Source organism: Zonotrichia albicollis, chromosome 3 (genome assembly GCF_047830755.1).
Source record: "Zonotrichia albicollis isolate bZonAlb1 chromosome 3, bZonAlb1.hap1, whole genome shotgun sequence".
NCBI classification, from domain to species: domain Eukaryota; kingdom Metazoa; phylum Chordata; class Aves; order Passeriformes; family Passerellidae; genus Zonotrichia; species Zonotrichia albicollis.
In genome coordinates, this window is record NC_133821.1 from 4792095 (window position 1) to 4815586 (window position 23492).

The window sequence follows — 23492 nt, forward strand, 5'->3', positions numbered from 1 at the left end:
ACCACGCTTTGCTCACCATTAAACCATATATTGAATCCTATATCTCCCCACAATGAAACACTACCAAAATCAGCAATTGTCAGCAGCAAAACCAAGGGAAAAAAATGTTTCTCTCCCACCATGTTTTCTATTTCTTCTTCCCCCTGTGCAAGGGGAGGCTTTAGAGCAAATGTCTGTTGGTATAACTGGCACATATATCGAATCTCCTTAGTCTGGGCTGTTAAGTAAGTTTAATTAATTTACTAAGTTAATGTTCCAATGTTAGCAACAAAGCATCATTGCAATCAGCTGGGTAGCAGGAATTGGAACCCCTAAATGAGCTCATTTTTTCACAGTTGGAATTAGGGACCAGTTAGCCAGTTGTGTGGTTTTTCCAATTTCTCCCCTTGCCCTAGGGGAGTTGCAAGTTATTCATTCCCCATTGCTAAGTGTGAGTAAGATGGGGAGGGGGGAGACACAAACCAACCCTACTCCTTGTAGGAGTCCATCTTTGCTCCCAACACTGCTGATTCCTTCCCTGTTGTCTGCGCTTATCTGCCTGCCTTGGTCCTAGACTGGCATTTGTTCCTGTTTGTGATGGTTTGGGGAAGGAGAAAAGCATCACTGAGAGATATTTACTGCATGTGTTTTCATCCTGAGTGTGTGCAGATAAAGGGGGGAAAAACAAATAAACAATAAAAGAATGGAAACAAAATTACCGAAATTTGCAAAGTTTGACAAATGGTGGCCAGGAGTTGCCACAAGCTAATGGCTTTCAATGATTAATAAGAGTAAAAATAATTGCATTTCATTAAGATTGATGACACCCCATTTAACCTCCCTTCTCGTTTCAGCCCTAAAGTGGAAAGAGATGAAGTTCTCATCTATAATAGCTCCTGTAACATTACCATGGAAACTGAGGCAGAGATGGAGTGTGAGGGAGCTAATCAGCCAATTACTGCCAAGATTACTGAGATATGGAAAAACTGGGGCCAGAACACTCAGGTATAATCAAATCTTTTTTACAGACTGATTCAAACAGCTTAAAATTAAATTTGTAATATTGTGTACATTTAAAGGGGGGCAAGAAAAAAAACAATTTAGGCTGAGCAGCAGCAATATATAATATTAAATGCTTTCCAACTTTGAATAGCAGTTCTAATGCAGCACAGCTGAATTAATGGTTAACTATGGCTAATCATGTATTTTATGAGACATAAATGAGCTTTACCTTATTTTCTGAGCAATCTATGTATTTTTTAACACTCTCTCCCTTTTTTTTAATATAAATTCAATTTTCTTATAAAAGTGTTATTTTCTGTTGAGCAGAAATTTTAGCCATGAGGTACAGTTTCAGCTCTCTGGCAGAGACTTAGCATTCAGTGCAGCCTTGGTTATATTTGATTTTTTCTGCTTTTCAGTAGCTGAAGGGAAATGGGACAGTGTTCCCAATGCTGTCTGTGAGTATTGCAAGAAGAGAAGATACATGCCAAGAGTTCATGACCAAAAAGCTATAATCCTGAACCAGAATAAATTTTAAGACTTGATAGGTAAAAATGTCATTGCTAACCTGAAATGTCCTGTGAGAATCCTCACAGTTTTGCAGAGGGCTTGTTTAGCCACCTAAAAGAAGACATTTAGAGGGGTTGGGTATTTTTGAACACCAATCATCCCTTCTTCATTCTCCTTTCCTAAAGGAGCAGCTCCTGAGATGTGGTGGAGATCTCCTGAATACAGGAATGTGTGAGTGGGGATAGTTACACACCTGACTTAGTAAAAAAATAAAATTAAATAAACTTTTCAAGCAGTCTTTTAGCACAGTTTAGGAAAATGAAGTTCATTTGCTTAGCATCAATGTTAAAGCTACCACAGTAATTTTAAACTCTATGTGCAAAGGGATATCCTGTGTTTAAGGACTTTAAATTTAACTTGCCATCTCAAAAAGTAGCTGCATTGTCCTGGCAGAGTAATTTTCGTGCATTTCTAGTGTTGAATTCTGTATTTAGTTTTATATATCTGATCTATTTGGGAGTCTCTGAATACTTGGAAATATACCTAACATGAATATTGCTATTGGAATGGAGTATCCTAAATTACAATTCCTTGCTTCTGTTAAGCCTCTCCTTGGTTTGTGAAGGAATGTCAGATGTAGAATGTTAGCTATTAAGGTTCATTTGCTCATCAGCCTTATTAGTAATGGTACCTAAAACATGCCCAGCTAAGGAGAAATACAGCCCTCAAAAATTGCTGGTTGGTGACTGCAGGAGTGAAGTGCCCAGGCAAATAAAAGATCAAGTGGTAACTCCTCCTTACATTCCTGTTTTCCCTCCCAGATGGGATAAGGGCATCTTTAGAGCCCCAGAGCCTGGGCTGCAGCACACAGGGATGTTCCCCTCTGCTGTCTGTGATCTGGGCTGTGTCACAGCTCCTGCAGCCTCACTAATGGCAGGATTACAGCTTGTCCTGTGACTCAGGTGGGAGCAAGAAGAGGAAGAAGCTTTGAGGTTTGCTCCTGCTGTGTTTTTTTTCTGCTCAGAGTAGGGAAAACCAAAGAAGTCCTAAGTGTCCAGAATGAAAAAATTCATTCAGAGCAGGATGAAAACAGCAGCACTTTAGATCTGGGATTTGCTGCTGCTTAATGAACCCAGTGGGCATTCAGAATCATTTTATCCCTCTTCCCAAAACTGGCTTGGGTGAGCAGAGGTGGATGGGTGGGGAGTTCAGATAAATGGCTTCAATTTTGGTCCCTTTCTGGCTGACAGCATCCCGTTAAGATTTACGAGCTGGTGCAGCGCATGCATGCTTCACTGTGGAGGTTTAAATCATGTCATGTGAACTGGCCTTACCTTTCCAGTGGAAAAAATGGTCCCCAGGTTCAGCACTAAGCACTGAAATGCATTAATAGCACCACGTGCCTTAGGATAATGGTGCTATTAGCAGGCAGCACAACTCTGTGTACAAGTAATGGGGCTGCATCTCTTTATAACAACATCTGGCACTTCTCTTGCATGCTCATGCAAGGATCTCAAAACATTCCATAAAAAAGGGTCCTGATGCTGTTCTCAGCACAGCTACACTGCTCAGTGGTTTGTTTTCTGACTCCTCTGCTGCCAGCTGAAGAGTGCCCAGGCAGGCCAAGAACACAGCCCAGTTCTTGGGTGCTGTGGGAGGGTTGTTCAGAGGTGATTTGATGATGACGGTAGAGCAGGATTAGCTCCAGGATGGCATTGGAAGTGAAAATGTAGAAAGGCTGACAGAGGCTGATGACATGGAATGGATGGGCACTGGCAACAAGAGAGAACAGCCTTGGTTGAGAGCACAAAATAATAAATAATAAATAAATAAAGAAACAAATAAATAAAAATGTAAAATATTGGTTCTGGGAACTTGAGCCTGAGAGTTACAAATAGTAACATCACCAAACCTGCCAAAGTTCAAGCAACATTTAGACAACATTGTTAGGCACCAGTTAGGGGTCTTAGGGCTGTTCTCTGCAGAACCAGGAACTGGCCTTGATGATCTTTGTGGGTTTTTTGAAACTCAGGATATGCCCATTATTCTATGACACAGTTTTTATGATATTTTTTCATCAGTTGTATTATTTAAACAACTGCATTTTTTGGTAGGTGCTGCAAAATCCATCACTCAGTTTTTGTCCTTTCAACTCTGGTCTCTGAGCTGTTGCTTGCATGAATTGTAGAATTCTAAATGTTGGAAAAGACCTCCAGGAACATCAGGTGCATGGTTACAGCCAGGGATGGGCTCAGATCTGAATCTAGAGGACTCCCAGAATTTCATGAGGTTTAAACATGCTACCTGGATATCTGTGATTTTTATGGCAGACTTCAGAAATTTCAGTTCAATTTGGATTTTTCCGGATGTCTGGTCTGTGTCCCACCACCACCCCTGAGAATAATTTTTATGATTTTCATTAGAAACTGATTTAAGCTCTTGCCTCACTTTGTGTTTGAAGTGTTTTGCCCTGTATGATTTAATTAGGTCACAAGAAATAAGCAGCAGGCCTCTGCCCCACTGTTGCATTCAGCATCATTAGTGTTTGTAACTTGCTCTGTTATTATCTAAGAAGAGTTGCACAATTATTTTTATTTCAGTATATAATGCAATTTAGCCTACTGAAAAGAGAGGGAGGGCAAAAAAAAAAACCACCCAGCACTGATTGTATATCCCACAGGACTTAATTAGTTCACAGCTTCAAGAATGCACTGGATAATGGGAAGACATGAATTAAATAATAAAAGGGAAAAGAAAAGTTCTAATGCTCACTCAGTACCTGTCCACTTCCACCTTGGCTGCATAATGAGACGTCAGCTCTGGTGACACTGATGAGATGTGCAAAACACCCCAAAAAACACAAGGAGAGGATGCTCATGGGAGGGTTTGACCAGGCTGGGATGGCTCTGAACCCATTACGCTTAGTGAGACTTCCCATTATTATTCCAGATCGCTGGACCAGACCTAATCATGATGCAAACATGCTGCTGGAGTGGCTCTTCCCTGCTCCCACTCCCCCTCCTCTGCTGGCCCACATGGCTGATGGAATATTTGGCAGAGGGCCGATGATTCCACGTATTTGGTCAGCCCTAGGGAAGCTGAGCTGGTATCCCAGTGAATTCCCTGCAACCCAGCCCTCAAGGGATCCCTGTTGAGGGGTAGGGGGTTAATAAAAAATAACTTGCCAGATAAAAATGCCATCCTGGATTATGGCTCTGCCTGGGTGTGCTGTGCTGCTTTGAGTTTGTTTTAAACAGGTCTTGAGATTCAAGGCCTTAGAGTATTGAGGATCTGTGAATTCTTAGCCTGGTGAATGATACAGGGATAATTGTTTTGTTCACTTCTCATGAAAGAAAAAAATATAAACCCCCACAATGGCTGTGTCTGAGATATATACAGCCACCTCAAAAATCCTTTCTGTTCAGCTTCCTCTTAACATAATCAGGACTAGATCTTCAAATCTCTTGGACTCCTCTGCAGATCTTAGAATCATTCATTTCCTTCTTTTTTTAGCCTTTTTCCCCCTACTTACCATCTCTTATGATGCCAAAGTATTTGGAGGTGAGGGAAGCAATGAAATGGTTTTGGCTGGTGGAGATATTTGGTAATTTACAAAGGTGGCAAAACCCAGGCAGCTTTCAGGGGGCATGGAAGAATCTCTGCAGCCCAGGGCACTCTGGGCAAAAAGAATTGTTACTCACAGCAGGACTGATGCAGTTCTTGGGCATGTTCTCCATCTGTGAGGGTCACAAGTGATGGGAAGTGTCTCTTCTCTTTTCCTCTCATTTCAGAGCTGTCCTCATGTTGTGTGGATGTCTGATGGGTGCATTTTTGGGGGTGAAGGGCTCATACTTGGCAGTCCATGAGGAAAACCACTGCAGCAGGCTGAGGGTGGTAAGGCAGGGCAGGGATCTTAGAGTCACAGAAAGGTTTGGGTTGGAAAGGATCTCAAAAAGATCATCTAGTCCCAATTCCCCATGGGCAGAGACATCTTCCACTAAACCAGATTGCTCCAAGCCCCATCCAGCCTGGCCTTGAACACTGCCAGGAATGGGGAAGGAGCAGAGCAGATTCCAGTTTGATATGGAATTTATTTGGAGTGGGCTAATAAAACAGCTGTTCTGTTTTATTCTCTTCTCCCCTTGAAGATGAGCTGTGGTGCAATAGATATTTAATTCCTGTGTATCTATTTAGAGAGTACAAACCCAGAACACTTCATCTTGCCATGGGGATCACAACTTGCTGAGGTTTGGGAATAGCTTAATTGGATTTATTAGCAAGTATCCTGATAGAACCTGACTTTATGTTATCTCAGGCTGTGAGTAGAGTTCTTGGGTCCTTTGCAACCAGCCAAAAATAGCCATGTCACACAGGATGGGATATCAGAAGTAGGACTAGTTTAAACTCTTTTACAATATTTTGTGTATATTTTCATAAATATCTACTTTTAACAGCCCAGCAAGCCCACCCTTGCATCTCCAAAATCCATGTTTTCTTAACTTGATATCTTGGTCACAGTATTATTTGATATCTTGGTCACAGTATTATTTTCAGACAGAGGTGAGGAGTGCAATAAAACCCACCAAACCCTCACAGAAAAGAAGTGGAACAGTCCATTAAAATAAAAAAACAACAATAAAAAACCAAAAAAGCTAATAAAAATCAAGCCACAAAACCAGTCTTGGGGTGTGGAGGCTGCTGGAGTAGAGAGGTACCATCTGCAAGGTTGTTAAGTTGTAGAGAACCAAGATGGGCTCCCCAGTAACCACAGGCAATGTGAAGAGATAAATGGTTGACCCGAGCCCGTGTCAGGCAAGGATTGATGCCACTATCAGCCCCAGTGACTTTGCAATGATTTTTTAAAAAATCTCTGATAGAGTGTGTTATCTAGTTACTGGCATGAGGGCAATGGCCTGGAGGCAGCAGGGAGGAGGGGGGAGGAAGAAGGAAAGGAGGAGAGAGAGAGAAAGAAAAAAAAAATAAAGGTCATTCCAGGAGGACAATCTCTGTTGGGCTAAATGAGAAAATAAGGGCCTTGCTCTGGAAGGGGAGGTAAATAAATAAATAAATAATAGGAAAAAGGGGCTCCTAGGAAAGGATAGCAAAATTGCTTCTCTTTGTTTTTTTTTTTTCTTTTTTTCCTGTTTTTTTTATTCTTTCTTTGTTTCTTTTTTTTTTTTATTTTTTTTAATGGGTTCAGCCTTGGGCTGCAATGGGAAATTTAGGAGTTGGGCTTGTGGTGTGGTTTTATTTTCCCTTAACTTTTTGCTTCCCGATTTGAGGTTTAACTGTTTCCTCTCCTGCTATCAGATGAAAAATGAGCTTTCTTTTTTTTTTGTCCCCCACATTGTGAAAAGCCTCTTCTTTTTATTTTCAATCTCACAATCTTTCTAATGTCTCTGAGTGTCTTTCCAGGGAACATTCTTCTCCCCACCACTCACAGAGCTGCACTGAGAGGTGCATTGGAACCTATCCCCAGGATATCCTAGGGTGGAATTCCATAATGCCCAGGATTGGACACCAGTCCCTGTAATCCCAAGCACCTCAAAGCTTTTCCATATGCATTTAAACAAATCTGTGTGAAATCAGAACTGAACACCTCATAGTTTAATGAAAGCTGTTTTCCTTTTCCCACTTCCATTTATCCCTGCTCCCAAGCTTTAATAGAAGCAGATTTGGAGTGAAAAGTACCATTTTGGAAGAGCTGCTCCAGGGAACAGAGAGCAAATCTTTCCCTTCCTGTACAAAAGGAGGGCTCCAATACAGGTCAGGAGAGTGTGGGGAAGCTCCTGAGTGACTGTGGCCGTGTGTCCTCTCCTCTTGCTCCCAGGTGCTTGCACAGAGTGTTGCTGCCACTTTTCTATTTCATTATGACAAAAAACTCTAATTGACTCCTTCAGCAATTCAGTATTTTGGAGGGGGAAGGATTGTCTGTGTTTGGAACCATAGCTTGGTCTTGGATTTGGTCTCACAGAATGGTTTGGGTTGGAAAGGTCCTTAAAGATGTAGATCGTTCCACCAGACTGGGTGTCTCAAAGCCCTGTTCAAGCTGGCTTTGTCTCCTTGGGGGAAGGGAATGGGAATTTTGGATGCCTGGGACTGTGTTGGGGCCTCCAGCCTTGGGCTTTGGGTGAAATTGGAGGAAGCCTCGTGCCTTCTCCAGCTGCTCATCCTGAATTTAATGGGAAAAATGTTGAGCAACCTAGAAACACATCTAGGCCAGGCTTGTTCTGCATTGGAGCATGGCTTAACATACCTCAAGGTCTTGTGTTGTAGTTGAGAAGGAGACAATACAAAGCAGTACACTCCATTTTCAGAAGGCTTCGAACTGATTTTATTATAACATGCATGCTTTTTATACATTCTTACAAAACTCATAAGTTTTCACTTTACTCATTGATCATGAAAGACAAAGTGCTCATTGGAATAGGCAGTTGCAGTTTTCTCTTCTTTATCCTTCTTTCTTTCTTGGTTTCTATGTCAACAACCTTGGTAGAAAATTTTCAGGGGTAAACATGGATCCTCTCATCAAACTTCTCTCTGGCTCACAGAAGTCACTGTAAAACCTCTTCCACGGTCTTGTCCTTTGTGTGGTGTGATGTGGGATAAGGATGAGGCCTTTCAGCCCCTTGTGTCACCAACAGAGGATTCTGTCACCCTCTGTGTCCCCTTCCCAGTCCCACCCAGAGCAGCACTGAGGCCTGGATGCTCCACACGGTGTTTTCTGTGTACCAGAGCCATTGGCTGACCTACAACCCCTTCCCAAATATTCCTGGGGTCTGGCTCAGCACCCAGCAAGGACTGGGGGACCCTCTACTGAATTTTGGGAGATTTCAGTGGCATAATCTTGGACAGAGTGGGATCATTGAAGGGATTCTTGATGTGATTGGGCCTTGGATGTAGCTCTAAAGTTCTGAGTCTGGTGCCTGGCCTGTCCTCTGCCCATGAGGGCCAGATCAGGGGTCCCACCCCATCCACAAGAAGTGAGAAGAAACCTTGGATAAAGTGTGTGGGAAGGGAACACAGTTATTATTTACTTTGAAAAAAAAAATCAATCCTGAGAATAACAAAAGCCTGAAAATTTGATCTTTTAGCAAATCACTGGTAGTGATGGAGATAAAATCATCTTGCATCATGATTTCTTCTGTGCACAGAGTTTTGAGTGAGGAATAGAGAAAAGACAAATAGTATTTTTTGTTCAGGGTTTTAAAAAGATTTTCCTGGTTTTGTTACTGTTGGTGCTATCACTACATTTAGCAGAGACTAAAAATGTGTACAGCTAGAGGAAAAAGCAAATTTAAAGTAGGGAGATTTCAGTTCAGAGAGCATTTATTAGTAACTTAAAAAAATTGCTGTAGCAGGAGGGAAACCCAGAGCTCTTTGCCATGATGAATCTACTCGAGGCTTCCCCCTGTCTCTAAGGAAAGGGTTAATTTGCTGTGGTTGCCAGTAAAAGCAAGCTGTTTTTGTGATGAGTCTCTAATAGCCGGGTGATAGACTGGCTTGACAACTGCTCACTAAATGCTGGGTACCACCCCCTGATTGGCAGCTCCCTAAGTGGAAGCCCCTCGTGTCCAATCTGTCCTGGTGAATTGCTGCAGAGCAAAGGATTTCATTAAGGGATTGCGAGGGCACCTCCTAAAAATCAGCAAATAATTACGCTGGGGAGGAGAGGAGGGGACTGGGAGCTCTGTGGTCCCCGTGAAGAAAAGCAGACTGCCAGGGCAGGGGAGCATCAGGTGAAGTGGGTGCTATAAACACTTATGCTGGGTCTTCTCAATAAAGCTCAGTTTAGCCCCTGTCTATGACTTAAACAAAATATTCCTGGTCAGCTCCCTGGGTGGTGGAGGGCTGGGAGCTGTTAGCTCATATTCAGTTAAATTTCAAATGTCAGAGCTCGTTAGTGGTGATTTTAGCCAAAGACAGTTTGTGAGGAGCTGGGTAAATTTGAACTTCCTCGAATAAAATTGAAGAAAGAGATTGCTGTTTTGCTTATTGGTTTATTTTCCTGCTTTCACACATCTTCTCTGGGTCTGGGATTCTGATCAAGGGTCAGACTCAGCCTCACCCACTCAGGGGTCACAGTGCTCCCTCTCTCACACACACTCTCTTGCTCTTTCATTCTCAAATTCACCTTTATTTGCAGTTTTTCCTCCTTCCTTCACCTGTGTTTGGTGAGTAGAAGATGCAATTTTTGTTTTCAGTGTTGAAGGGAATTTTTCCCTGAGCTCACCAGTAAACCCAGGAGGGCAGCACAGATAATTCTGTGGTAGATTTAGGTAAGATATTTGGGAAAAATCCTTCTCTGTGAGGGTGAGGAGACCCTGGCACAGGTTCTTAGGGAAGCTTTGGCTACCCCATCCTGGAAATGTTCAACACCAGATTGAATGGGGCTTGGAGCAACCTGGTCTAGTCAAAGGTGTCTTTTCCTCTGGCAGAGAGTTAGATCTAAATGGTCTTTAAGGCCCTTTCTTGCCCAAACCACTCTGTGATTGCATGATTCCCTGAAATGAATTGGTTCAGAAGTTGGGCAGTCAGTGTTGTTCTGCAGTGACTTTTTGGGAGCCCTGTGAGTCAGGGCATGGAGCCACTGAGCTAAAAATGTGGCTTCAAAGCTGAGATGCCCAGACAGTGCTGCAGAGATTGAGTTTTTTCCATGCTGAGAGGACTGTAGATGCTGGCCCCAAGCCAGTGCTCAATTTCAGATCTGGAGGAGGGAGTTTCTGGATTGTCAGAAGGATTTGAATACAGATACCATGGATAACAATTCTGGGTGGGTTTCTCCAGGTGGTGATAGCTGGCAGTTCCACTTTTACCTACATCCTCTTTTGTGTGTGTGCACTGGGATGGCATCCAACTCTCCAAAACAAAATTGGCCCTTGGAATATTACTCAGCACACATCTGCATCCTTTAGCATTTGTATGAATTCAGATACTGGGGTAAGGATGTGCCAGCAGGGACTGTTGGGTGGAAGGAGCCTGGGTTTCATATCCTGCCAAATGATTCACAGGCAGACAAGGGTGTGTGTGGGAGGCAGAGAGTGAAGGCCATGGAGTGTATTATTTCAGGGGATCTGTATTCCCAACAAAGATGAGCTGTTACAGCCCTGTTACAGACAGAGGGATGTTTTTACAGCTCAGACAGCAGAAGTTTGTGCTTTCAACTCAAAGGCTGCTCAGTTCAGAGGGCAGTGTGTTGGTGGGGAGGTTCTCTCTCACGATAGGCTCTCATCTTGTCTGATTTGAATGAAGTTTGGGCTAAAACCTCCTGAAATGACAAGAGCAATTACTGTCCCATGACGTGTGTGATGCTCTCTTCAGTGGAGGAGCTCTCATTCAGGCCAACTGGTTCAAAGTGCACTGAATTAACTTCAGCTGCCTTCTGGCCTCTGTTGTGAGGCTGTCTGCACCCCTGAAATTGTCTTTCATGTGCCACTGTGAGCCCAAACTACTGAAAAAAATTTAAAATTAAGTAGAAGGAAATGCTGTTCCATTGAGAATCAGTTCTAATTTTAGCTACATAAAATAAATGTATTAAAGTGAACCTATCTGCTGCAGACATGTTCTCATTTTGAAGGCGTCTTGTGTTGGGAATGTTCTCCCCTTCTTGGGCAGCTCCTTGTGCAGTAGGGAGGGAGGCTTTATCTGGATTTATCAGAGTTAAAGAGACACCCCTGGCTGCAGGAAAATGGCATGGGTGTTGCCAGTGTTCTAAATGCCACTTGGTGCTCAGATTCCCATTAGGAACTGGCAAATTGAGCTTGGAGTGACAGGGCAAAGGTGGCATTTGCTGGGGTGTGACATTGTCCTTGCCCCCATAACCTGGTGATACCCTGCTGCTTCTGTGACCTTTTCTGTACCAGTCCCATCTTCACCTTTTTACCTTTGTGGCAGATAAGTGTTTTTGATGATGACAATAAAGATACCACGAAGCACTTTTATTCTTGGTTGCCCCATCTGGGGCTGCGCGTTTGATCCGAAGGGCCGGCGTTCCAGTCAGATTGCGCTATCAGATGGAGCTGGCTCTATTTCCTGCATTATTCTTCCTGGCTGTACCACATTATGCAATTATGTTTGCATTTAAACCTGAGCACTTACCTGTAATGATGCTGTGGCTCAGTACACGATACATTAGGGCAGCAGATAATGCACACAGATAGGCTGAGGGCAGCATGTTGTTGATGTGCTAAAGCTAAACAGGACACCGAGTTTGAAAGAGGGCTCTGAAAGCTTGCAGAGTGAGGAGGAGCTGCTCCAAAAGCTGACATTGCTGAAATAGCAGCTGTGCAGGGTGAGATTCTTTACCTGAGGGGCAGGTGTGGGGCTGTTTCCATTGCAGAAGTCAGACAGCTGCGCTGTTGGTTGTCACTATAGAACACGAAACAACACAGCAAGCACACACTGCTGCTGTCAAGGTGAAGAGAAGGGAAGTTTGTCTTCTGACTCTAACAATTATAGTTTTTTAAAAGTGACAGTGGACTGGAGGGTGAAAGTGCCACCTCTCCAATGATACTGGACAAACTAACAGTTTATCAAATTTTTCTTCTTTTATAAAAGAATGCAAAATAATAAGTTATGCACAGAAAGTGTGTGAGAAAGTTTGCTACAAGAATGTAAACATCAGAAGGATTAGAAAATCTTAAAAAGTCAGGGCAAGAGTTGATCACTGCCACAACTTCTGCAGGAGCAGGAAAGCCTTGGTAGCTGCTGAGAGTCCCAAATCCTGCATCCCTGTAGTATTGTGTGAGAGGAAATGATTCTTTCAAGATTTAAAGGAAGCTTAGAGGAAGGCTGGAGATGAACTTTTCACAAGGGCATGGAGTAATAGGACAAGGGGTAATTGCCTTAAGCTGAAAGCTTTTTAGATTAGATACTGTGAAAAAATTCTTTGCTAAAGGGTGGGGAGGCCTGGCACAGGTTTCCCAGGGTATCTGTTGCTGCTCAATCCCTGGCAGTGTCCAAGGCCAGGTTGGACAGGGTTTGGAGCAACCTGGGAGGTGAAAGGTGTCCCTGCCCATGGCAAGGAGTGGAACAGGATGAGCTTTAAGGACCCTTCCAATTCAAACCTTTTCAATTTTATGATGAACCTTTGAGAAGTAACCGTGTTTCTGCTGCTGGCCAAGCACTTTGCACCTCATTACACTTGTAGTCATCCCTCTGATGCAGTGAATTATAATAATATATAAGATAATTATGAATGCTGCTGCTCTGCATGGGATCCTACCCTGGGTAGATGGTCATGCCCAGTAATAATCAATGGCCCTGACTCTTGGGCTGACGAGATGTGGTTGCAATTAAGGCAGAATCAACATTTGTCCTTGGATTTTTTGGTTTTGCTGCCTGGTTGCTATATTTTGTGCATAGGACACACCAAGCTGTAGCCTAAACACAGTTTGCTCTCTTCCAAGCACTTTTCAGTCTGCCTGGCAAATCACTCTGAACCCCCTCTAAGCCAGGTTTGCTGTGGAGATGATTTGTGTATAAACTCATCTGTATTCCCTATGCTTCCATGGAGGCTGTGGGAAAGTCCAAGGCTGGATCCCACACCAGCGCTCTGACCTTCACAGCTGCCTCTAAAACATGAGGAGTTCCACCTCAAATTGAGGAAGAAATTTACACTGTGGATGTCAGAGCACTGGAACAGGGCTCAGGGAGGGTGTGGAGTTCCCTCTCTGGAGATATTCCAAACCCACCTGGATGAATTCCTGTGTCACCTGGTCTGGGTGACCCTGCTTTGGCAGGGTGTAAGACTGGATGATCTCCAGAGGTCCCTTCCATCTCAAACATCTCTGTTATTCTGTTTATCTTCCTGCTTGATCCAAAAAAAAATCATCAGCCCTCCCTGGCACTGTTGGGTGGATGAGCCTTACTCCTCCCACCCCATTTACTGTAGCACCTATTCAGGAATCCTGCTTGATGACACATCAGGACGTAATTTGGTTACTTTTCCTGCAGGTGGTCGGCAAATTGTTGAGCTAATCTTTGCATTTGCAATATTTGCTCTGAGATTAGTAAGTGTAGCTCAAGCTCATTCAATTGGGAGACAATATTTGCACAGTGCAAAGGCTGACACAGTCACCAGGCTTGGTTATCCTGCTTGTGTAAACAACTTGATGCTGTAATTTTCTCATTACCATTAAATTGCTGGTTTTAATTTGTCTCAGAAGCCTCCAGAGTTTGAGAAGTGGCTGGTTTAGAGAGATGTGTAAATTATGTGTGCCCTTTAACAGTGCTCTGGAAAGGAAAACCCAGTCCTGTTGTATCTAAACTGGAAGGTTGCACTAAATTCTTCAATGTGTTTACACTCAGAATTTTCAGCAAGTTGGGCTTAAAACTCTGTACTAGGATAGTTTCCACTATAATAAATAATCACTCCCTGATAACCATCCTGTAAATGAACATTGTGAAGATTCTTGTGAATTAACAAGGAGTTACAAGAAAATACACATTCTGTGAAACAAGGGTCTTCATGTGCTCCACAACAGCTCCTCTGCTTCCCAGGGCATTTGCTTTAACATCTGAAATAGAGATTTCTTATTTTAGGCTCATCCTCCCACCATGACTCTGAGAGACCTAAGAACAGCACTTTGTTTTCATGTGTGGTAAAGAGACAGGGACCTTCCCAGAGGTTCTCATGATTTGTTTAATTATGGAGTGGAGTTTAATAATAGAGTTAATAGTGGTCATATGCCTGCATTATTTGGTATTTTACATTGAATTTGGGTGAGTTTCATTGCATGTGCGTACAAAGATGTCTCATCTATACCTGGGATATGCCCCTTGACAACAATGATGTCTTTTCAGTATCCTCTCGATAAAAGCACCATTAGATTTAACTAATCCACCATGTCCTTAATTAAATAGTTCTGGAGCAAGGAGCCTTACCTTCTGTGCTTCAAAATTGCAGCGATTACTCCCCTGCTGAATAAACCTTTTTTTTTTTTTTTTTGTTGTTGTTTTTTAAGTGGCTTTGCTGGTTTTGTTTGGGATTTCTTTTTTTTTTAACAGGAATTAAGCTGTTTCTCATGCCATTGTCCAGTTGCAAACTGGCTTGAGACTGACTTGTGCCATGGCCTCTGACCTCCAAAACTGCCCACTCATTTTTTTCCTGAGCTAATCAGCTCAATGAACTATTTACAGTTGGCTTTTGGGTCTTCTCACTGCTTCTGCGGCTGCCCCTGTCTGAGTAATTAATGATGCTGTGGCTTGTTTATGGTCTTGAGTTACTAATGCTCTTGGCTGCAAATGCATTTTTACCTCTGGGACATGCCAGTTTCCTGGTTCTAGTCCCACCTCACCAGCCCAGGTCAATTTTTTGTGTGTAAACAGATTTATCCTCTAATAGTTTGGGAGAGACTAGAGTCATTCATCAGTCCCATAGAGAACATGCCCAGCCAGATTCTTCCCTTCTTGTGCCTGTGGAACTCAGCAGAAGTCAGAAAGATTTCTGCAGGACAGCTGCAATTAAAAGAAATAGGAAAAAGGGAAAAGTAATCCTTTCTTTTTAACTCAGGGTACAAGCAGTCTCAGTTAAAAATAAAGGTATTGGATAGTGCATCACATATCCAGCCATGAACCCAGCCCTGATCCTTGCTGTGTCAATGCTTTGGGAGTAATTAAAGAGGGACCTGGTGGGATAATTCCACCTGCATTTTAAAGCTGGAGTAGTGGGTAAAGTGAAGTTACACAGCAGCAGATGATGCAGACAGTGATAAAAATATCAGCTTGTGGCCTTGGAAATGCTTTGTTGGGTTGTGTTCCAGGTTTGCCTCTCCCAGGCAGTTATGTCAAGAATGCTAATTCATAAGAGAAAACTGAGCTTGTCTCTATTTTAGCCTCTCCATGCAGGTATATTCAGAAGCATTCTGCTAATTTCCATGCTTGGTTTATTCACAGCTACAGTTCCTTCCAGGCTTCTTGGGGATAATATTGTCTTTTGGCATAAATGATTAATTTTTTCACAGCATATAGTTCTCTAGATATCTTGCTTTCTCTTTTTTTTTTGTGGGTTTATTTTATTTTATTTTATTTTTTTTATTTGGTTTTTGTTTGTTTTTATTCATTTGTTTTTTGAATGTGTCTAAGGCTATGTCCTTAGTGATTTGTGATTTGAGCACAACAATTTCTGTCATTTTTGGAAACATTTATTTCAGAACCAGAAGAAGATAGTCCCATTATCTCTTTACCTTTGTTGCCCAGTTTGGTTACCAGTGTCTGCTCAGGTTACCCATGGATGGGATTTTTGAGGTGTCCTTAGCAGGGCCAGGAGTTGGACTCAGTGATCCTTGTGGAACCCTTCCAACTCTGGATATTCCATGATCCTATGAAATGAAAGTGATAAAGGTGAATGTGGTGCTTTCACTGGGAGGATGGAAGTAGATTTTCCATTCCAAACTTTTCCAGGGGTTCTCCTCTCTCTCTCACTTTCTTCTCCCTCACATCCAGCTTGGAAATGCCTCTATCAATGCAAATTTGAAGCACTGTAGTGATGTGCACATGAATAAAAGTTCCTTATGGTGTTGCTGAGCATGTTGTAGGATCCACTAGACTCATTTGGCACTCTGATTTCCTAAGAAACTCAGTACAGGCAACTGAAATATTTGAAGGCTGCTTCTCTGGAATTGCTGGATGGATATGCAAGAGAAACACTACATAATAATGGTAATTCTTAATCTCTGACTTGTCTTTTTTTTTTTTTATTATTATTTAAGTGAAAATTGGCCATTTTGGAATGGGCAGGGTTTGCCTAAAGAAGTGTTCCCAGTGTGCTGGTTTGCAGCTCTTTCCTGGTTGGTGTTTGCACCTGTAATGATCATTAGGTGGTACCTTCTGTCCTGACACTTCTTGGAGAAGCCTTGGGAAATTCACCCTTAAAAATCATAGAATAATTTATGTTGAAATAGAATAATTTACTTTGGAAAATTTACATGATCTCCAAAATCATCAGGTCCAACCATTCCCCCTGCACTGCCAGGTCCACCACAAAGCTGTGTCTCCAAGTGCCACATTTATGTGTTTTCTGAACACTTCTAGGGATGATGATCCCACCACTCCCCTGATCAGCCTGTTCCTTGACCATCTTCAGTCAGGCCATTTATTGATTTCATAGCACAGACACTTAAATTCTACTAAATTCTTTTTGGAAGTCAAAATCCATATACTTGGCCATAAAATGAGGCTTCGCTCTTAGTAAAGAGAATATGTTTTTTAGCTTTATACTTGTTTTTGCACAGTATAAGATATTTTCTTATTCTTATATATATATTCTTATATATATATTCTTATATATATATTCTAATATATATCTAATATATATATATATATATATATATATATATATATATATATATATATTCTTATTTCTCTTTTTGGGATGGACCCATCCCACCATTCCCACATAACTGTGTATATGCCTTCATTCTCTCAGAGAGCAAGACTTTTATACACTACAGAGAATGAAAAGAAAATTGCAAAAATTCTCTGGTTTTGATTTATAGAGAAAAAGCACTTTCTTTTATACTGAGTGGTGAAGTGCAGGCAGGAGGCTTCTTAAAGAACAGGATGAATGAGAACCCTGAAATTGTCTTGGGGATGCTGTTATACAGAGGAATACCTCCCCATGCCAATTGAAATTCCACAGCTTTACAGTTGTGGTGAGTATTTTTCAGTTAATTTGGCAAAGGGTTAGAGGTGTGACAGGCAGGAGAGGCAGGGAATGATGCCAAGAGACAGGTTCAGCTTCTTTGGGCACTAGGCAGCATTTTGCTTGTTAATTCTACTGACTGTAGCAAATAACTTGCATTTGCATCCCTTTCAAGTATGTGTAGGAGGGAGGAGCCTGCACCAATTTGTCTGGTTTAATTATAGATGTTCTACCCACCTTCCTAATTGCTCCTTCATTAAGGAGTAACTTGTTTCTTTTTTTCCCTAGGAGCTAAAGATAATCAACTTTTGTTTGTTTCTGTAAATATTTTTTTCTGCCCTTGAGGAGATAATTATTTCTATTGTTGCATGAAGATGGTGGCCAATACAGGAGGAATAATTAGAGCAGATGGCTGAAAATACTTCCCTTGTAAAAGACATCCAGTATAATAAAATACCTCCCCTTTCTCTTTTGTCTCCTCCAAATATACGTTTTTCTTTCCTTCAGGTGGATGGGAGTTGGGTGAGGGGGTGTAAATCTTTTCCTGATGTATTAAACTGAGGAGCTGTTAAGAGTTCACAGCCTGGAAAGTGAGCTCCCCTGCATCCATCACTGAAATTAAAGTGTTTTCAAATGTGGTGTGGAGTCCTGGGCGTGTGGCGTGGGGAAATGCGCACTGCACTCCATCACTGGGAATGTTAACCTTGTCTCTCCGTGCTGGCTGAGGACAGGAACACTTGCTCTCCGTACTTGCTGGTTAAATGGCAATCTGTCAGCACCAGGCTGCTCTCCTGGGTGTCAATCTCTGATGTGTGGGCAGCATTCCAAACTTTTGTTCATTCGTGGATGCGCTCACTGGGACAGGGGAAACTTCTTCCTGCTAAAGACTGCAGGAAGCACAGTGTGGTTTGTGTGCCATGAGCTGGGGCTGGGGGAAAGGATAAACTGCCTGCTGAGGCTGGAGCTGGTGGGAAAACCCTCCTGCTTTCTGGATTCTCCCTCTGGCAAGCCACAGGTGGAACCCATAGCCTGGAATCATGTAATGGTTTGGGTTGGGAGTGACATCAAACAATATATTCTTTCAAAACCCCTGACATGAGCAGGGACACTTTCCACTATCCCTGATTGCTCCAAGCCCCTTCCAGCCTGGCCTTGGACACTTCCAGGGATGGGACAGCCACAATTCCTCTGGATAACCTGTGCCAGGGCCTCACAGTAAAGAATTTCTCCTTAAAATCTAGGGAAGAAGGGAGAATAGTGAGCACAGTAGGAAGCAGGGTCTGTGTTTAGGTAAATCACTGCTTCTTGGTTTTGTTTTAAAATTTATTTTCTGATGAGAGGATGAAAGCTCTTATCTTTGTCCCTGTAATTGTTATTGTAGTCTTTTTTTGGGAGTCTACTCTAAACAAACCCCACTTAACTAAAAAAGTTATAAAGTTATCCCAAAGTATGATCAAATTATCTATTCTGTATCTAAACAGGACTTTCTCAACCCTTTAAAAGCTCAAACCTTGCATTTTTAATATCCTTCCTATTTGTGAATTTTTTACCAACCTGGGTGAGAATTTAAGTTTTTCACTGTTATTTGTTCAGTTGTTGCAGTCACTGCTGCTGTTTCTGAGCCCTGGCAGTCACAGGCACAAGCTGACAAACTGATCCTGGGATGTGTCCCCAAAGGCTGACAGAAAGGCAACCCCAGCCTGGCTGACAACAGCAGCAGCTAAAAAACATAAAATGGAAAGAAATCTGCCTGGAAAATGAAAAAAAAAAGGTGCAATAGGCAGGAAAGGGGGTTAAGGTGCTGAATTGCGAAGAGATTGTGTGTATTTTATTGTATGCTACAAAAATGTAATTTTACTTTTATATAATTCATTAGTTATTTTGAAGATATGATTGAGAAGGGAAAATTAACCTGTGTTAGTTATAACAAGCTATGGGCCTGGTACACAAGGTTTGGGCTTGATATGAGTTGTGCATAAAATCCCAGAATATTCTGAGTTGGAAAGGACCTGCAGGGATCATTGAGTACAACCCCTGGCCCTCATTGGACACCCCAAAAATCCCATCATGTGCCTGAGAGGTTTCTCCCAATGCTTCTGAGCTCCCTCCAGCTTGGTGCTCTGATCTGAGGAACCTGTTCCAGAGCCCAAATTACCTCTGGGTAAAACTTTCCCTAGAAAATAAAATTTCCTGTGCACATGACACATTTCAAATGGATGTCAGGGCTGGAAAGCACTTGCAGGACTCTATTCATTGATTTTTCAGGTCAGATCCCTTCCCAGCTCCTTCTGCTCTTTGGTGCCCCAGGAAGAACAACTGGGGTTTCTTAGGGATTCCCAGTTCTGGTGGTGATTTCCCATCCCCAGGAAGTTTCTGTCCATATTTTGCAGGTTTGGCTCCCTGCTGGGTTAATGCCATCTGCTGTGCTGGATTCAAAATGTGAAATGTTGCCAGAGTGCGTTTCCTATGGGTGTGTGATGTGAGAGCACATCCTGCAACAGTTTGGGGGATGATTTTACCTGTTCAGTTCAGGTTATAGTTATTTATTTAACTCATTACATTGTATAAAGCATACAACCAGAAGAGACTCATGCCCCAATTTATCTACTGATTGTCACAAACCCTGCAGGACTGCAGCATCTTTGTTGTCTTGCTTCTCCTGTTAAACCCCGTTGAAATTGGCCACACTCAGATGTGAGCTCTGACAGCGACACAGATGGCTGCAGAGATGTTGTGGTCTCATAAGCTCTGTTCCCTCCAAATCATCTTTCCAGCTCTGGTGCACACTGAAGCCAGAGTGTGGAGCTGCCACCCCACTGCAGCAGCTGCTGCCAGCCAGCTCCAGCTTCACAGCTCAGAGTTTGCTTTATGCCAGCTCCTCTTTCTCCCATCCTGGTTTTTCCAGCTCCCTGCCATTTTTCCTGCAGCTGGGAAAAGCACAGGAGGGAAATGCCCAGCACCAGTGGCTGACACACAGCTTTCCCTGGCTCTGCAGGTTCCTTCTGGTTCATTCACCAAGCCCATGTGGGGTGGGCACTCAGCCACAGCCCTGGCACCGGCAGCTGCTGCTGCTCTTCAGGCTGAGAAGTATTTCAATTAAATACCAGAGGTCAAATGCAGGGTGTCAGGCAGGGGAAAAAATAGAAAAAGAAAGAATTTTGCTTGTCTGAAAAAAAAAATAATAGAGGGATGTTGTGACACTGTCACCAGCCCTGCTCAATGAGAGATGTGCAATTAATTTGTGTATTAGTTGATGTTATTTTATCATGGGCTGCTTTAGTGGAGCTGGAGATAAACACCACCACCCTTCTGTAAAGGATTTTAAGAATTCTGTTTCAGCTGGAGATTGCACTGTGCTTTTCTCCCAGAAATCAGGGAGGATAATCACATGGGATTCACAAAGTTGAGGAAAATGTACTGGTGGTTCAGGGCAGGTGTCTGCTTCACTAAACTTGCATTAGACCACACCCTCTTCTCTCAAAGATCTTGAGGTGCTCTTTCATCTTAGGGAAGGGTGCAGGTCTGCAAGAGAAAAGTCACCAAACAAACCTGTATGATGTTTTTCCTCAATCCCTACAGAGCTGCCTTCCCTCTAACCCCACTCTGTGCTCTGGTAATTTAAAGTGTGTTCCTTGAACAAACCCTCTTTTCTCCTCCTAAAACAGATTCTTTGGATTTATTCTCTCTGTGAGAATAAACAGCTCTTGGTCTCATGTTATTTAGCTGATGTTCTTCTGTTTAATTTTATTTATAAAGAAGAAAAAGTGATTTTACAATATTTTACAAATATTGATCTAACAAGTCAGAAATAACTTGAAAGACACACAGGTGCACACGACAGTGGATTAAGCCAGGCATTTTCTCACTGGAAACTTTTAGGTATGGACTGGGTGGAAAAATAGAGAATTTTATGACCTTGATTATTTTCTCCCTCTATGAGGGTGGAGAGGCCCTGGGAAAGGTTGCCAAGAGAAGCTGTGGTTGTCTCACTCCTGCAAGTGTCCAAGGCCAGGTTAGATGGGGCTTGGAGCAACCTGGGATAGTGAAAGGTGTTCCTGTCCATGGCGGGGGGGGGGGGTGGAACAAGGTGATCTTCTAAGTCCTTTCCAACCCAAACCATTCTGTGATTCTGTGATTCCACTGTCAGGTATGAACAGTGAGATTTTTGTGCCAGATGGTGTTGGGAGAACTGAACAGATATTGAGTCCTCTAAGAGGAGACAGCAGGAACTGAGTAAGCTCAAACACTGATGTTAGGTAGAGAGAAGGTTAAATGAAGAGCAAGAGTGTCTTCTAGTTAAAAATCCATAGTTGCCATCTTATAAGAAAAAAAAAAGTCCAAATATTCAGAAGAGGAGTTTATTCTTAACTCTTGCAGGGCTTCTATCAACAGCTGACTAACTGCTAGCAAGTGGTGCTAGCAAGAAGGTCTGTCACAATCCTTGCAGCCTAGCTTGCCCATGAGAGTTAGTTGGAAGGTTCTGAGTGATTTCAGAGGGTCAGAGTGACATCAGAGTGTCTTAAAGGCACTCAGGAAATCTTCTCAACCAAATGTTCCTGTGGATTCCACCATTTCCCAGCTGCCTCCTCCAGTGTCACGCTGATAGCATTGGCAGCATTTGTGCCAGACAGAAATTTTTGGATTTGTCATTTTATGCTCCAGCTGTATGATAAACAGTGTACACACCTTTCTATGAACTGTCCTCTCCTCTGAGATAAACGCAAGTTTAATTAGCTGTTTTTCATTGGATCTGTTGTATATTTTATGCAATCTGCTTCATACCATCATCAATGAAGAGTAATTCACAGCCTCCCTGGAAAGATAATGGGTAAAGGCATCTCTCCTTTCAGCTGGAAATTTGTCCTAAATCTCTGAACTATATAAACTAATGAAAATTTAACTTGTCCTACTACTCTTAGCAACTATGCAATAATTTTACTTCGGTAATGATGAAGTGGTTCACTCCCTCTGACACCAGAGTTTTAACTCCCAAGCATTTTTTACTGCCTTATGTGTTAATGCAGTCCCAGGCTTCTCTCTGAACTGAATCAATTCCCTTTGTAGAGAAACCATAGAATGGATTGTAGAAAATCCCAGCATCCAGCCAGAGAGGATATCAACCCATTGTATCATTTAGCTTGGAAACCATCTCTAATTCCCTGGTGAAAATAATTAAAACAGTTTGGAATCATTTAAATAATTAGAGTGATTTGGGTTAGAAAGACCTTAAAGCTCTTCTGAAGGTCCATGGGCAGGGACACCTTCCACAGGACCAGGTTGCTCAGGGACAGCACCATGGGAAATATTCTGTAAAACATCAGGCACATGAAACTAAACCTGAAAACAGCACAGTAAAAGAGAATAACGATCATAGCACCCCCATTATTGATTCACCTCCACTGCAGCTCCTGAGCAAAAGCTTTAATGCACTCGATGGGCTCCATTTGAAAATGGAGTAACTCTGCTTTGCTTTTGTCTTGAGGTTATTCTTTCCACTGCTGTTTTGGTTATTCTTTCCACTGCTGTTCTGTTGCACAGCCCAGTGAGGACCACAAATATTTCCATGTCTCCCCCCACCACTGCCTCTGATGAGTAGAGGATTTTCTTGCTGTTTCACATATGAGACCAAATAATATATTTTGGATGTCTATGTCCACACTTGTGCACAGATGTCCAGGCAAAAATATTCATACCTTCTTCCAGAAATTCACCATCAGGGCCCTAAACAACCTGGTCTAGTGGGAGGTGTCACTGCCCATGGCAGGGGGACTGGAAGGAAATGACCTTTCAGGTGTTTCCAACCCAAACAATTCTGTGATCTACAAAATCTTCACCGCAGAGTACATGCTTGAAGTATAGAGATGAGGAGGAACCTTTAAACTCAGGAATCATGTTACCATTGCACATCATGAGTCAGTCTGTTAACAGTTTTCAAGTTATTCAGGGCTTTATTTGGAACTGCTTTGCTCACCCTCAAAGCAGAGGCAATAATAAACCAGATAAGCAGAGAAAGCTTAAAAGGTATTTGAGAGGAGGAATGTCTGTCCAAATGAGGATGAGTGGCAGGAGAGACATTAGAAAAAAACAAAACCAAAAACCTCTAAAGAAAAATACTGCCCATCCAGCAAGATGTTTTAATTCCAAGCTCTCCAGGCTATTTTATGGCATTGCCAGGAAATAACAGTGCAGTTCTGCTTCTCGGGAGGCAGAGAGAGACACACACCAGGAAACCTGTGGTAGGCCCTGGTGCAAATCCCTCATTCCCTAGATTAGAAGGAGACAAGGGACGACCCCAAAATTGTGACAAGCATTCCTGAAGGCCAAGCACCTCTTCAGTGCCAGCATCCATCTATTCCTT

At 42.5% G+C, this 23492-nt stretch overlaps 1 protein-coding gene across 1 annotated transcript in view; it reads left to right on the forward strand.

Annotated features, from left to right (window-relative positions):
- The window catches only part of PKHD1 (PKHD1 ciliary IPT domain containing fibrocystin/polyductin), a 240494-nt gene that overhangs the window by 56696 nt on the left and 160306 nt on the right, over positions 1–23492 (forward strand). Inside the window, exon 35 of the mRNA XM_074536510.1 lies at positions 834–984. Coding sequence (XP_074392611.1) covers positions 834–984 — 151 coding nt within the window. The remainder of the gene's footprint in view (positions 1–833; positions 985–23492) is intronic.